This window comes from Gouania willdenowi, chromosome 6 (assembly GCF_900634775.1).
Source record: "Gouania willdenowi chromosome 6, fGouWil2.1, whole genome shotgun sequence".
Classification (NCBI taxonomy): Eukaryota; Metazoa; Chordata; class Actinopteri; order Blenniiformes; family Gobiesocidae; genus Gouania; species Gouania willdenowi.
Window position 1 is genome coordinate 48,838,342 of NC_041049.1, and position 16,995 is coordinate 48,855,336.

Here is a 16,995-nt window from a genome sequence, read left to right on the forward strand (position 1 = left end):
CCCAAGGAAGTACGTCATTAATGTAACTCTTAACTGTTTATGAGGTCAAAGGCTTTCGATCGTTTGGGTCTGAGCTTAGAACCGATTTTTTTAAGGTGTTTTTCTATTCCAGTTAAAATAAGACGTGTGTAAAATGGCCATTAGTTTTCGAAGTCCGATTTCACCTTTCTTGGTAAGTGCAAAATCAAAATCCTTCCAACCACAATGTTACTGGTTATCTTAATTTCAAAGAAATTAGTTGACTTGTATCTAAGCGCTAAAATGTCAGATTGAAATGCTGATTCACCGTACACTTTCTATGGGAGCGGAGTAGGCCGGAGTATGCCTGACATGACGTCAACTTGATATGCACACACTGATTGGCTGTAATCTTAATACTGGATATGGCAGCATATGAAGATATATTACAAGTAGTTGAAGACTAAAACTTTACCTAAATATTTCTAGAAACACCTTTAAACCTATCATCTAAAGTACATTTATGTAATGTGTTGCCTATACCTCTTCATTCATAGGCTCATTCAAACAGTGATCACGTATTTAAGAACATGAGAGAGAAACAGAGTTAAGGACCAAGTTGTAAAACATGAAAGGTTTGTAATACAGCTGAAAGAGGATAGCAGCGGTGAGAGAGAAACAGCTGTGTTAAAAGTGATAATGAAGGAAAAAAAAGTAGTGGCTAAGTCTGGCTCTCCTTTCTGTTTGACTGACACTAGATGGCAACGTTTTGCTGTTTTGCCCCCACTCTTTTCCCATCTCAATGTGTTATTGACTTCTTCTTGCTTAACAATAGTCTCTCTAGGGTTGTCTTTTTTTCCTGTGTTCATGTGGATGACCAATGAATGGTGATGAAGAGGGGTACAGGATAGGGGGACTTGCATACCCCAGTTCATGTCCTGTCTACAGCTCTGAGCGAAGGCCAGCTCTATAAAGCTGGAGGTGCTGAATCAGGCTGTCAGCCTCAGCCGAAATCTTGCTTATCATTGTGGAATTTTATTATTTTCAACTATTTGGATCATGATGGCTGCTCCTCTCTTTCCCTCCCCTATTTCCTCCTTTTCACCTTGTCACGCAACATTGAGTGAGGCTCTCCTCACTCAATGTTCCCCGTCTGCTGCTTTGCTTCCTTCCCTTCCTTTGGCTGCCTCACCCTTGCTTATCACAACAATTAACATTTTTAACTTCTGCTACTTTCCCTCCACTTCTGTCTTTTTCTCTGACATTCCTGTTAGATATAAAAAGGGATAAATTATTTTTGAAGAAATTAGATTTTTATAACAGTGAGTGCCTTGTTACTAGGAAACTTTGTACATTTATATTGATGTAGCATAAAATAATGGAAATGAGTCATGAATAGTTTATGATTCATCATTGAAACTAAATAGTCACATACAAGTCTTAACCAAATGCTAAAATTATCCCTGCTCATCTGGGAAACCACAGAAAGTCTATTTTAGACATTAAAACCTACTTCACATTTGAGGTGTTAAAAATGTAGTGTTATCATGTAGTTTTGCTTTATATTAGCTTTCCATTGTGGACTCTAATTTTAGCCGGAGCTAACTGAAATTATGTTTTGGTTCCTTGGGCCAGAGTTCGGCCAATTTTTGATTTCCTTTGTGTGTTGCTCTTCGTCACATTTTAAAACACTCTTCAATGCTCAATAAGTTTGTCAAACAACAATAAAATTAAAAAAGTACATTTTGATAACCCAAGAATCTTCTTCTTTTCCTTTTCACGACAGCAAATCCTCTGCCTCCATCTAACCCTATCTTCTGTATCCTGTTCATACCTTTTTTCACAATTTAAGTAAAATGTGTCATCTGACTGTAAAGTATGGTGCAAACATCTGTTTTTGAATGTTTCTTTAATGAATAAAAAGGGGAAATGTATATAAATGTACCTCAAATGCTAAGGAAATCTCTGTTTTTTAGAATATTTCTTGTTGTAAGAATGCTTTTTGGCAATAAATCTCATACCATTGCAAAGCCTGTTCATTTTCCTTTTAAATGGTGCCACATTTTTATTGAACATGCGTTTGTGGGATGAGTATGTGATTTTGGCCATGAAAGAATTGCTAAACTTTCTCTCCCAGTGCCAAATGGCTTGTTGTGCCAATGACTCTTGTTTGGTGTTTGGTGGATTATTAGATGAGCGAAAGCTTCAACCAGCATTTTTTGCATGTTAGCCAAGGTGGTTGTGTTGTTCACTCTGGCACGAACATCATGCCCAAGCTGATACCACAAACATTCAGTGAGGTTGAAGCAGACCATTCCATCTTCTTCACTCCTAAATTCTGGACATAGACTCTGATAAACCTTGTCTGTAAGGGTGAGTGTTGTCATATTAGAGAATAGAGTTCGGCCCCAGAATGTGGAAATATGCCACTGGTCGCAGAATCTCATCTTGAGACCTCTCTGCATTTCGATTGCCTCAAGTTTGTTTATTTATTTATAAGGATCCCCACTAGCTGCAGCAAACTTGGGGTCCACCGAAAAACATTTTACATACCAAAAAAAAAAAAATCACACTTCAAGCAAACAAAAACTGAAAAACAATATAAAACAGTCAAAACTCAATGTTATTCTCATAACCGTTTGTGATGGCAAGTCTCATTTTTCCATTAAGGGAGAAGCCGCCCCACACCATCCCATAACTACACCAAAAGATGTCACTCTCTTGGTGCAGCGATTAGCATTAGCTCCACAATTTAACCCGACGATCCAGCTGCTGTCGGCAAGATCTGGAGTCATTGTTGAACATAACGTTCTTCGACTTGGCAACGGCAGAGAAGATTTGGCACATTTTTCATGGGTGCAATCCACATCGTCGGCTCTGCTGCTCATGCCACAATTACTTATAAATGTGGTACCATTTTAAAAGGAAATTAATATGCTTATCAACAGATTAAGGTTTACTGGCAAGAAACATTGTTACAAAAAAGAATCAATCTGCCAAACACACTTGACTTTTTCTCGACTGCCTATGACTGAAAATGAGATTTTTTAATCATTTTACTGTTGATTTAATGTTTTTCTTATTGTTGATTTGAAATCATGTTCAATGTTTTTTATTTATTTTTAAACTGTTTTCTGTTGCCCTTTTTTAATCATGTAAAGCACATTGAATTGCCTTGTGTATGAAATGCACTATGCAATTAAGTTTGCCTTGGCTTTTTTGGGAAGTCTATTTATTTATTTTTGGCCAATTTATGTATTTTTGCTTTCATTTAAGTGTGTTTCTCAGTAATGTTGGTGGGAAGGACGAACTGATACATTAACTAGCCTGTGGGTACACGTGCACGCTTGTATGCTGGTGGTTAGCCTAATAAAATGAGAGGCTTTTCCCAGTAATCATGCTTCTCTGAAAGGGCCACATCCCTCTACTTGTTTTCATTTGGAAGATTTACTCTTGAGTAAAAGTTAGTGTGTGTGTGAGATTGGGCACTAGCATGAGTGTGAGTGCATGTGCGTATGTGTAGGTTTCATAAGAGCTAAGTGGAAAGAGAGCATGAATTATAGAGAGCAGAGCAGGGCCCTAACCATCCGGTTTGCGATCTCACACGCAAACCTTTTTTTTCTTTTCTTTAGTTTTTCTTTGTTGTTGAATAACTCCATTTATGCTTCACAGCTGCTGGTTTTAAACATTGGACTTGCAAGTGACAGATGTTACAGTCTTAATTAGCAAAACTGTCCTGCATCGAAAATGGGAGTACAGTAAATCTTTGGAATAGAAACAAATACAAAAAATGCATCAAAAGTCAAAAATTACAGAACGACTTTAATGTAACGTCATTCATTATAATACAAATCCTTTGCATTAAAAGTGGTTTATCAGATGCAAAATTATTTTCACTCTAAATTCATTAACATATAATCAAATCCTAAACAACAGGTGGTTGCTGTGTGTGTCAACATGCACATGTGCTATTAGCTGTGTATTATCTGGGAGGTATTAATTAAGCTACAGATTGTCCAATTCCAGCCAAGCTAACCTGTTTATATGCATTTAAAAGTCAGATACTATCAGACAAGGATCTTTAGTCAGTTTTCTCAAGCTGCATTTAAACCCAACGACTGTACAAAATACATAAAAAATACGTAAATAAATTGGAATATTCTGCAATTTATTTATCAAACATGCATTATACACACATTTTATGAATAAACACAAATTAACATTGTCAACATTTAAATATGTGGGAGTTTCAGTGTTTATACTTTGCTGTGTGGCTAACTTTCTTAAATTCACTTTAAGCAGGGTGGTGCAACATACTACCTATATTATGACATGTTAACAGGCCTTATTTTTTTTTAAATATATAAAATGTATATACTAAAAGATATACTGGTACATATGTGTGTGTGTGTATATATATATATATATATATTAAAAGGTATCTTATATTTTGACACAACGGGTCATCTATTACATCTTCCCACATGTCGTAACTATTTTGGAAGCAGGTAAAATAGATGAAGGTATATGTTTTCTTGAGTGGTAAGTCATGATTTGAAATAAAAATAATCTCCATTTGCAGCGTCTCCTTTCTCGTCTCATTCTGTATTTCCTCCTCTTTAGTTTCTTATTTAGATAGTCATTGGATCACCAACACACAAGCCTATACACGCAGTCAAACTCGTACCCTTCTTAGTTACCAGTGACTTCTTGACCTGTAATGACACAGCTGTGGCTTTGACCAGCCAATCAGCACCTGGTAACACCCAGGTTTACAGAAGGACCCGATAAAGTCCTCTGATAGGTTGCCACTGATGCATTTCCTGTTTTGGTATGATTGTCCGTTTTGTATTTTCTCCACCAGCTGGTCCTCACATTCCTCGGAGTCAGAGAGAGGGCAGGGGTATTGCCTGGATGTTTATGTTCATGTGCATGTAGGGGTGAGTGGTTTTGCGCAAGGCTCTGTCAGTATGTGTGTTTAGTAGCCTAGATAGTTGGGCACAGGCCTGGGAGAGGGTTATGTTGGTGGAGGGGGATACTTGAAATTGGGGGGAGGGTATGAGTGGGTTGTTTACATGTGTTGGCAAAAGAGAAATGGGGTTCATTGTGGGGGTTGTTGGGTTGAATGACATACATGGAGGGGGATAATGATGCTGAACAGCTGTTTATGTATGTGTGTTTGCGTGTGTGTACGCTGGGGGATTGATGTTGGAGATTTAGGTGTGATTTGGCTTTAAGGTATGAAGGTTGACAGGCGAACTCCGGCAGTGATACGGCGAACGGCGAATTGTTTTTCATTCGTTGTTGCTAATATGAGGAGAACTGCTGGTGTAATTCTTGGCAGCTGATGTTGTTGTCGAGCAAGTGTTTAGGTCAAGCCCACATGGAAGTCAACGTCTTTGTGGGTGGCTGGGTGTATATTTATGTGGTGATCATCTCTCCTGAGAGCTCCGTTACCAAGATCCAGTAGCAGGCTGGAAGCAGACATGCCCGGACATGACTTCCAAACACGTGCGCAAGTTTTCACGCTCACACACACATTCTCACTCAAGCTTACCGTATGTCTCTAGGCAGAACATTGTGGCCATGTATCACTGGACGGCCTCTGTCAGATGGCCTGCAATGCAAGTGATTTAGGTAATCACCAGAGGCGGTGTGCACACAGTGTCACATAAAGAGTCGAGTCACGTTTGCCTGTCTTTGCTTCTCTATTTTTTGTAATATAGTGGTATTCATTTTGATTTGCAATGATCACTGACCATGATCAAATATATTGATCTAATACAGCAATTTGGAAGATTCTTCATCCCTAGTAAGATTTTTTAATTGTTTTGTTTGTTTTCATTTTTAATACAGTATCCAGTACATGTAATATATCTAGTATATGTAATATTGCAAAATAATATGGGACTATAAACTTTACTTTGTTTGTAGCTATTTGAAATGAAGACACAGCCAAAAGTTAAGCTAATACCATATCTGTAGCTAAGTTGTGTCCTATCGGTTTGAGAACAACACAATGTAAGAAAATAAATGTCTTCTATTTCAAACACATACTGTGCTGTGGTAGATAGATGAAATCAGAAATGATCAAGTCATTGGATTTCATACTGTCGGTCTCTAATTTATTATTTTTCGTTGGATTTCAATAGTGTGAATTTTCCTCAATAAAGAAATATTATTTGCGAAACAAAATGCAATTGTGGTTCCTTCATATCTTTACTTTTTGTAGTTTAAATTACATTCCCAAAAACTATTTGATAGCACAAATACTGCTTCATTTTTTGTTAGGTATCTTGTGTGTGAAATCTGACAAAAGAGCATGAGCAACAGCAGCACGGTTTTGAGTCTGGCTGCAACATTTTGTCTTCCAAATTCACTTCTAAAATAAAAATACATGCTTAGTCGTAATGGTTGTGTAAGACTTTCATACACTAACCATTAAGGGTGGGAAAATATATATATATGTTTTTTGATTTATTGTGATTTTTTTTGGGTGCCTCTTTTAGTAAACGATTCTGCTTGCCAGTATAATTTTTTGTCATTGTGTTTTTCACATTTTTGTGGCCGACCACTGGGTGGCAGTAATTCACCAACAAGTGAGTGAAAACACGAGGAAGACTTGCAGCACGAAGAAGAGTTGCAGCAGCTTGGATTTCCCTTCAGCAAACAAACTAACAAACATGATTAAACCTGCACCTGTAATATTTAAATAAAAAGTATGGACATACCCAACCCTGTCCATCATAGCCCCGCTACACGCATACCTTCTTCAAGCTACACATGCAGGCCAAAAGATTGACCATCAGCATTTCTAATAAGTGCAAATTTATCAGTTTTAGATGGGACAAAATGTGTTACATTTAGTTATATTTTATCCTTGCTATTCACTGCTTTTCTTGGAAAGATGGTGGCTGCTGCATCAAGGAGAAAATCAGCTGTGTGCCGCGGTGTGCACATCAGTTGCAGCTTGTGAAATGAAACTCTGACAGACCTCAGAATGATGGTCAACTATTTTAACACTGTGTCCAACATAAAGCCATAGTTTGATCCACTACAGAGTAAATAACAAGTATAACATTGATGACAGATGATGACGACTAATGTGCGCTCATCAATTCTGAATGTAAGAAGTTAATAAAATCAGGCTTTCCACACAAACATACATTATTCTGTCATTAGTATGAGGGGAAAAATAATAATAATAAATATTTTTACTGTGGCTTAGACAGAAAAATGAGGCTGATCTTCACACTGCAGTACATTGACTTCTCTATTGGAGCAGCCTAACTACCAGCATGTTGACCAGATCCTGTTCCTACACTAAAAACTAGACACTCCAAAACACTTTATGAACATTAAAAGTTTCAGTTGACTAACTTAAAAAAGTTCTATACTAGTTTGTTTTTTTGTACATGTTGTTTACCTCCTTTCTGATGGAGGTTTTATTTTTATTTCAGTATAAATAACAAATAAGCACTGAATAAATAATGATAAATCAGTAAATGACTGAATGTGATGTGATGTGCATTGTTTTTTGGAACTGTGATATATTTCTAGAAGTTTAGGATTCAACTTATGTGTTTGGATAAGGAAAAATTGTGATAATCTTCACTGTAGAATCACAATACTTAAAATCAAATCTGTCGGTACCCAAGAATCGGGATTAAAATCAAATCGCGACAAAAACTAACCACTTTCCCAGCAAATTTTTTTTTTTAGTTAGTCTTTAGCATGTTGATTTCTTTAGAATGTGTAAGGCATGTTTTGATCTCTTAAAACTACTGTGGCCACTAGGGGTGGGAATCTTTAGGCACCTCACCATTTGATTCGATAACAATTCAAGGGGCTACGATTGGATTCTGAATCGATTATTAATGTGTTTTGATGCATGTTTTATTCACAAAATATCTGTTGTATTCACTGTGTCCACTCACTGTATAAAAATATACATTATTTGTCGTTAAAAAAAGAGATACATTACCATTCATTATCCTTTATTAAACAAATGGAAGAAGTATGTGAACTGAAAATGTACAAGTTTTTTTAAACAAAAATAGTAGCTGCCTTCCTTGTAACATAACTACAATTGGAAAAAAAATAAAAAAAATTACATATTACATTAGCTTCCATTCATTAGAGATAAAGTGCGCGGTTATAAGATGTCCACGCATCACATGTCACTGCTATCCGACCCGCTTTCTGCAGCGATGCTATGACTTCTGTTTTGGTTTGGTTGTAAAGCTTCGGGATGGCCGTATCAGTGAAGTACTGTCGAGAAGGGATGGTATATCTTTGCTCCAAAGTATGCAGCAGCGCACGAAAGCCCTGGTTTTCCACGACCGAGTAAGGACGTAAATCCTTAGCAATAAATGTCAACTTGTTAATCCACTTTACCTTTTCCGAAGAGGGTGGAAGCTTTGTTGTGACTTGTTCGATTGTTCTCTAGTTAGCGGAGGAACTTTTAGCCACAGCAGCAGCCGACTTCGCCGCCTCCTCCAGGTGCAAGCATGCAGTATGGCTTATGTTTGTTGTGTTCCCAAATTAACTTAATTTTAGTGTAGCAGAGCTTACATACAGTGTGGCTCTTGTCCAGTTCACTTCCACCGTGGACATTAAAGAAGCCAATGTGCTTCCAAACATCAGATTTAAAGCTGCACAGGGCTGGTCTTAACTCCTGCACGTCCATGCTTCCTTGTTGTGGTGCTCTCTTCAAAGTGTCCCTTTGGAAATGCGCTGCACGCCACAGTTCCGCTGCCTTTTTGTTCAGACCTTTAAACGGCCTCTAAAATTTAGATTTTCGATTTTGAAATTAAAGAATCGATTCAGAATTGCCCATCTCAGAATCTCGTTGCATCTAAGAATCGATTTTATTTCTCCCACCTTTAATGGCCACATGACCCATGAAACAGTAATGGGAGAAATGTGCTGTACTTTTGTCCTTACTAAAAATGTCCTGGAGCTCATGAACCATGTAGTGAGCACATCATTTAGTCATTTTGCTTAAAGAAGTCTCAATTGTGCAGATAAATAACCAATATTTGTCCCTAAGCTGTCAGCTTTAAACATGGTAAAGATTGAATACTCAATACTTTACTCAATCAGATATTGGCTCTTCAAACTACGATACCCAAAGGTTCACAGCCATTTCTAAAGACTTTCCCAGGACCACAAACGATCGATTCTAGGGACAGTTTTTAGTTGGACAAAAGTTGCTTTGGTGGAAATACTTTAATATCAATTATTTTAACATGAATGACTTACCAAGTTTACCAAGTTATCGCAGAGTAGGTGGAATGTTTTGGAGATGTTGTTGTATCTATCTGACACTGCACAACTGCACTAAAGATCAGGTCTTATCTAAAGTTATAATTTTTACCTGGAAAATAAGATTATTGAATCAATGAATGAATGATTTTAATTTTTTTCTCTCTCTGACATATTTATTTTGCGCCTGTGTAAGTGTGTGTGTCTGAGTAAATGTGTGGCCCACCCAGAAGCTATTTACAATCATCAGGCTCCATCTCTTCACATTTCCTGCGCCTTTCCATTGCTTTTCCTGAAACCTCTTTTTCCCCCCCACTGTTTCTACTGTGTGTTTACAGATGTGAAGAGTGATATTTAGAATTATGCAATATGAGACCAAAGATCTCTAATTGGATTCTATTTCAAGAGCATTGGCCTTACTTTAAGTAATGTCAAAAAGCCAAAATTCAGTTTATAGACTTGGGTGGAATTACTAAACTTTAAATCTGTATTATTTTACCATTAGCCCACTGTGAAGATACTTTAAGTGAACCGTGTCTAATCAAGTATGGATCTACAAACAAGTCAAATGGATTGTTCAAGTGTTATCAACAGCCTTATGTAATTTATTTAGGTATTATCAGATTAAAATGTATTGTAAAGTTTATAATATACACTTAATACATAAACATATTAGCTATCGAGAGCTTTAAGATAAGGATAAACTAGCTTGTAATATTTCAGAAGGTGAAACAGAACTCGAGCCTAATATGGTGTGGTTTTGTAATTAATGTTAAGCTCTATGTAATTGTATTCTTTTACTCAATGTATAAACTGTCGTATGGGAGCTTTTCCGCAGACATCTAAGAATAATGTTGTCTGGTACTGGTCTGCGTCAGTCCATCCATGTTTTGTTGTGTTTTCACTTGCAAAGCAGCAGTGTTTGTGTCTTCAGCTGGGCCATGAGTTTCTATTCAGCCCCAGGTCGGAAAGGGACAGAGCACCAACACCTTCCTGTTTTTATTTAAGACATTTCAACACATGAACTGAGAACCTTTTACTTTCCCTGCAGCTATTTTTGAGTCATGCTTGCTCACTCAGGTTGTCATTCTGCAGTGGAAAGGACCATTGATTAAACACATTTGTTGTTTGTGTGCTTCATTTCCATGTTTTACTTGTTCTCTTTTCACTTTTCTCTTTCCCTCAGGGCCCACAAACAGGAATTCTCTGTTCAGATGCTACACTGTTGTATCCACATTCTCACACATACTTGTTGGGGGATAGACTAAGTCTTGGATTGGATTGACATTTGAATCACAGTTTTGCCCATGAGGGTTACACTAACATTACACAGGGAATCCAATTCCCGTTCAAAACAATGAAGTTGTTTTCCACATTTCAACAGTTGTCCTCAATCAAGTGAATGGAACTCTGACAGTGCTTCCAAATTATGACACAAAGCAAGCCAATACAATGAGTACACACTCCTGACCTCTGCCCACCCCCAAAACCTTTATCCCTCTGTTCCTGTTAAGAAGGAAACTATGGGTGTAATGCACTAGGGTTGGGTAGGCAGGGCGTTGCAAATCGAGACCACCAATGTTGACTTGGCACCATTGACAATTTCATATGTTTTGGCATTTAGCATATCACGGAAACGTCCAAAGGCAGTGTAGCAATCTGCCTTTTTACGTAAATGGTTTTCATATTGGGGAACTGACTGTTATTTTCATCACATGCTATATAACCAAATGCGCACCTGTGTGCGTGCGTGCAGCAATTATCTCCCCGACGCGGTGTCTGTTTGACCTGAAACTTTGTCAACGGCTTCCACATACCCCTAGTGTGTGCATCCATTATTTTGGAGTAATTTGGTGTTGCAAAACGTTCATTTTAATTCTAAGATTATGGCTTCCTCTCAGTATTGAGCGTGGTATTGAGCGCGCTACTTCCGGTTCACCGGTTCATGACGTCACTGTGTCATAGTTTGTTTGGGTTTAAAAAAGAAGGTCAATATTAAAAATGTTTGTGTACTGCTAAAAGTTATTTAAGTTAATATTTCATGCTTAGTTAAAATTAACCTAATGCACACCTTAGATATACAGTGGGGGCAAAAAAGTATTTAGTATAGCGGTATACCTATGATGAAAATTACAGGCCTCTCTCATCTTTTTAAGTGGGAGAACTTGCACAATTGGTGGCTGACTAAATACTTTTTGGCCCCACTGTATACTATACATAGTATACAAAAACAATATATTGTATTCTATATTTCATATTGCCTACATCTTTTGCACTATTTTTTTCTAGACTGTCTTGCACTGTTTATGAAAGCTGCTATTTAAAAAAATAAAAATAAATGTGCTTTTTCTTTAGCAATGAAAAATAAAATAAATCTGATTCTGATAGCATTGTTTATCAGGTCCTGCATGGTTGCTTTGTTGAATTCAGTTTAAGGCCTTTGTTGTTTTAAATTAGCTTAGAGGTCAAGTTTTGACCATATGTATTCGTCTCTTGTCCATTGACAGCATTCAGTAGATAGAAATGTTCATGCAACAACCTTAGGTTAAAGCTGGTTAGTTTCTTGCTCACTACTACTGCTTCACTACTTAAATGCCATTGCCTTAGGTTACTTGCACCAAAGCCCCTGTGGCCTAAGTATTTATCTTTTTTATTCTGCATTCCTCTGAGACGTTATTCGTCAGAGCTTTGATAAACCAAGGAGCTTGGCTTTGCCACGGGCCTCCAACGGCTACTCTTGTTTGGCAGCTCTCCACCTTGACTAACTTCTGTAGAATGGCTTTGTGCTCTAAACTCCATCAGTATCTGTGGGTTTGCTAGAAAAACTCCTGAAAAACAATCCTGAACAAAATGTGTAGCTGGTTGTAAGTAGACCCTTAACGCCCAGAAAGAGGGTGGGATATTTTTTTGAAATTGTCATAAAAGTTTATACATATACGAAATTTGTTCTCTGCATTTGACCCAGAACCGGTTACTAACGTAAGGTTCCGGAACCATTACAAAGATGTTTGAATTTTGATAATTTTTTTAAATTCCTAAATACTCGCACTAGTTTTGTTTCCGCGGCTTGCTCTGTTTGTTTCCGTGGGGTTTGTATAGGGTGCGTTCAGAACGCGACTGTAGTGACTGCAGTTTGTGTTTGTGTGTGCATGAGTGTGGGAGTGTGTGTGTGCGTCTGGCTAAAGAACTCCAGATGCAACTTCTCGCTGTTACCGTAGCTCTACAGCACCCTCAAGTGGACAAATATAAACCACAGTAAGATTTCACCTCGCTCAGTTTAGCAACAATATCATTGTTGATGTAATAATCTCATCCAACTTCTTATGTTCCTTTCATACATTTATATTTGAAACACGTGACTCTAGCTCGCCACTGTGATTGGCTCTGGCACGCACCGGAGCGGAGCTGTGCAGTGAAGTAGATATAGATGGTGCGCTAGCGCCCCCTCACACTGAGGTCAAAAGCTGAATAGGTTTCACTTCTTAAGCAAACTTGAATGTGCCGTCCGGCACAATAAAATTAAAATAAACATATTGAAATCATCAAGTAAGTCCAAAATGACACATGCATACACTCAGGCTGCTATGTGGTAGCCGTTGACACAAAGTTTCAGGACGAACAGACACCCACTCAGGGAGATATTTGGGACACACACACACACACACACACACCCATCTTTGATTTATTGGATAGATATAAGAATGTGAAGAGGTAGAAGTACATTGAGTTTGTAATGTCTAAGTAAAACCTGCCGATATGTGATGTCATCATTGGAGGCCATGGTTTGGCTTTAAAACATTTAAAAGCTCCAGCAACGACCATGACCTGACTGTGAGCGGTGGACTCTTATCGCTATCCGTGAGAGAAATGAGGAGGGATAGGCTATAGATATTGGTGCATGCCTGTACCCACTGACCTGTTGTGGGTTGGTGCGTACGTGCCTGTGCTGCGCATGCATGCATGTGTGTGTACTGTACTCTTGGTGGCTTGACACAGACTACAGTTGAGTCAGTGATGCATTAGCCATGGCTAAGATGGGTTGGTGTGGAATAAATAATGGATACCATCCTTTCCTTTTGAATAAATCAGGACCAGAGAAATGGAGAGAGAAGAGAGATTAAATGTGGGGAAGAGTTGGAGAAGTTGAATGTCAGAGAGAAAGAGTGCTTTGTGTAACTGAGTGAGAATTATAGAGTGAGAAATGGTGTCCTGAATTTTAAATCGGTCTTTCACTTTGTATTTTAGGAAAATACTAAAGTAAATCTTTATTTCTTTTAAGTAATCATCTGTTATCTCCCTGAAAACTGTAATAAGAAATTCTGTCTTCTTGTCTTTCATCAGGCACAGGACCAGACATTCTCCTTTCCGGATATTTTCCCAGAAAAGGACCAGAAGCCGGCAGAGGGTTCAGTGGAGGAAATACAGGAGAAGTTCATGGAGGACGAGAAGCAGAAGCAGAAACTTGACCCAAGAAGAGGAGGGGTCACTGAGTGGTTTGGACTCTGAGACAGCTGGTTGACCCAGAACTGTGCATGTACACGCACGAGTGACGCTCATTGGTTTGCAATGCAACTGTTGTGACATCACGTCTATTTCTGTAAGAATTGCTCACAAGCGTGTAGTAAAGACTAAAACATTGTGTGTGAAAGACTGCAGCCATGCATTTGGTGTGAAAGAGAAATGTGTTTGTGAGGCTTTGGTCCAATATCTTAAGCCAGTACAGAATCAGAGGAGGGGGAAGGAGGAGAATGGCCTGGCTCCATGAAACCATCCCACAATGCAGAATCTCCATCACCTCAGGTGACCGCTTCCACTTTCTCCTCCCACTTTCAATTTACTCCTCCTCTTAGGCACCAGTTCCTCTGCACCTCCTCTCCCCTCCAGAGCTTTCTTTTGGTCTGTCTCCTCTCCAGTCTATCCTGTCTTCATCCTTCTCTCACTGTGTTTCTCTTCTGCCAAACCAGAGTAGTGAAGTGTGGTGCACCTAGTTGCTCTGAGACTCAGCCAATTAGATCTTAGCACCTGAAAAGCCATCCAATTCCTTCTCTTTTTAGTTTGACACTATGGTAATAAAATTTGGTTTTAGCAAAAAGGGTAAATGAAATTATCAAGAGTGTCAAATTACAGATTTCTTCCCGGTAGCGCGACTTGTTGATACCTGAATAAAAGGTTGCTCTTAATGTTTGTGGTTTGTGTTTTTGTCTCATTTTCTGAACTTGCAAGTGGATTGTTTTTCATTCTATGTCCTTTAGTATAACATGTATTAAAGTTGTCCTGAAGTTCTCTGCTTTCTTGTCATTGTGGTATCCATTCATTGTCTCAAACAATCCGTCCAGTCAAACAGTGCTGAAAGACTTGCACTTCGAGCTGCTACTTGCCACACAAGCTGGGCTGCGTTTGTGCCAGCGTGGTCTGGTAACTGTTTTGACAAAGTAATGATCTGTGTTTGAATCGAGCCAGTGGAAGAGTGAGCGCACTTACGGTAATAAAGCCCATAAAGGGGAGGGTGATGTCCTCTGCTCCATCAGATCCTCCATTATGCTGAGAGGCCAAGGTTACAGTAAGTGTCCCCCAGCCATGACCACTAATGTTAGCTGGCTAATTCAGCGGTTTGGTCCCTAACCTTTCCCAGCCAACTTATCTATCACTAAGGAGAATGTCAATATTGATCGTGCTGGCCCATTGTCTGCTGCCTGGAACATTTTGCCCCCTGCGTCGTTATAAAGCAATCTGATTTGGAGCAAAACAAGCTCTCGGTTGCAAAGCCATTCTATTTCTTTCCCCTTTTCCTTCGTTCTCACTTTATAGCCCCCCCCACCCCGATCGTCTTTCTCAGCTCTTCTCTCACAATTTTCCCACAGGACCTAATTTTTTTTTTTTAAAAAAAACGATCTTGACAGTGTTTTTCCTACTTCACGGAACAGACCCCACATGAAAGTTGGGAAATCAAATGTAGTTATTTTCCAAACAATAATGTATCCCTGTTCTCTTCTTGTTCTTTGCTAGGGGAATTCCCCATTCTTCCCATACAAACAGAAATATATACCAGTAGTATTTTTGAACAATAAACCTGCTTATATTTGCTTTTAAAAAAAAAAAAATGTCAGTGCACGTTTTATTAAAAGTAGTGGAAAGTGGTCGTAGGTTACTTTTTTAGTGCTCGTGATAAGTTGATACGAACGTCTAGCACACATAGAGAAATGTTAACTGACACAGGAAACAATGGGTAAAGTAAAGTTTTACCGAGCAGACAAGTCTCCTGTTTTGTCAAAAAAGATTTTTGATGTAACTATAACAATATTTCTAAATCAGTTTAAACAATTCTTTAGAAAACTGCAGATATTGTGATTATATTTTATTTTTATCAACAGTCAAACAAGTGTTTCTTTTATGCAAAGAACACTGGTTCAAAATGCAACATTTATGCTGCAACTTTGGAGGTAGAAAAAAACTTACATACAGTAGTTCTGAATTGTTTTCCCTTCATCCGCACGCACACATGGGAGACAGATGATGCTGCATCATTCTGACACAAACTCCAGAATATTCAGGTGGGTTCGTGTGTTGCAGCACTAAAAGCAATATCAAATTGTATCAGTCAGAAAAATACAGAAATCGCTTTCAACATCTTTCCATTTCAACATATTTCTACATTTTATACTGAGCTTTACCCCCAAATAATCCTCCTTTCATAAATGATGCACCAATTAAAATGTCACATTGCGACATTACTGTATCAGCAAGGTTTGTACATTGAGCAAAGGTAGCACAGATAAGTAGGCAGTGATGTGCAGTCAGGATAGGCAGTGCCTACCCAAGGGAGAACTGATATTTTGATTATTTCTTTTAATTATAATATAATTATAAATAATTTTTTGATTTTCCTACAGTACCTATAAGTTTGAAAGTGTCAGCATTTTGTGCTTTTCATAGCCCAAATGACTAAACATCGCTATTTCCTGGTACGACAGAGGCTGCACAGTCTCGCGCCGCTAAGGCAGGAGGAGGCCACACCCACTCCCAAAAGCACATTTCTGCTCTGCCTCTGGCCCCAGTTAGTTCCCCAAGATGACAACCATTTCCGTAAAAAGGCAGCTCTCTACGCTGTCTTTGGGCATAACCGCGCTATGCTAAATGCTATACGTAATTTCACAGTGCATTAGTGAATTGGTATCACATGACAGCTACTACTACGTTCTTTTGCTGGAAGCGGGATAACACTACAGGCAGGATGACATCGCTAGAGATGATAAAGAAACTTTCTTTTGAGGAAAAACAACATCTTTTAAAAGATGGAGACCAACACCTGAGCTACCAGACCTTCATCAAAGTAAATGTCAGAAAATTGTTTGTGTTTTCTACAGTGAAAGGAAGGATTGGCTTTGTGAATGCGCCTCATTGAGGCTGTTCCGAGTTGTTGTTGTCATTTTCTCTGTGTTTCTGTGTTTCCAACACAAACAACAGATGTGCTGCCGTGTCATAAGATATATTTTGTTAGGAGAGTATGGAGGCTATATTAAATAATTGTTTATGTTTCTTTAATGGTGTTTTACTATGTTGATTTTGTTAGATGGCTAAATGCTTGTTCTTGTGGCTCTTGTTGGATTTTTTTCTTTTTTTTTATGAATTTTATATTTTGATAAGCGCATTGAGATGACTTTGTATTGCACTATACAAATAAAGTTGAATTGAATTGAATTAACACTTGCCAGCAGAAACGTATGAAATTGTCATTGGTGTTGACATTGGTGGTCTCAATTTGCAATGCCT

General features: G+C 38.3%; 1 protein-coding gene across 1 annotated transcript in view; it reads left to right on the plus strand.

Annotated features, from left to right (window-relative positions):
- The window catches only part of mrpl23 (mitochondrial ribosomal protein L23), a 51,131-nt gene extending 36,721 nt beyond the window's left edge, over positions 1-14,410 (plus strand). Inside the window, exon 5 of the mRNA XM_028450229.1 lies at positions 13,567-14,410. Within this exon, the coding sequence (XP_028306030.1) occupies positions 13,567-13,731 (165 nt within the window). The 3' untranslated portion in view covers positions 13,732-14,410. The remainder of the gene's footprint in view (positions 1-13,566) is intronic.
- Positions 14,411-16,995: the final 2,585 nt, after the last annotated feature.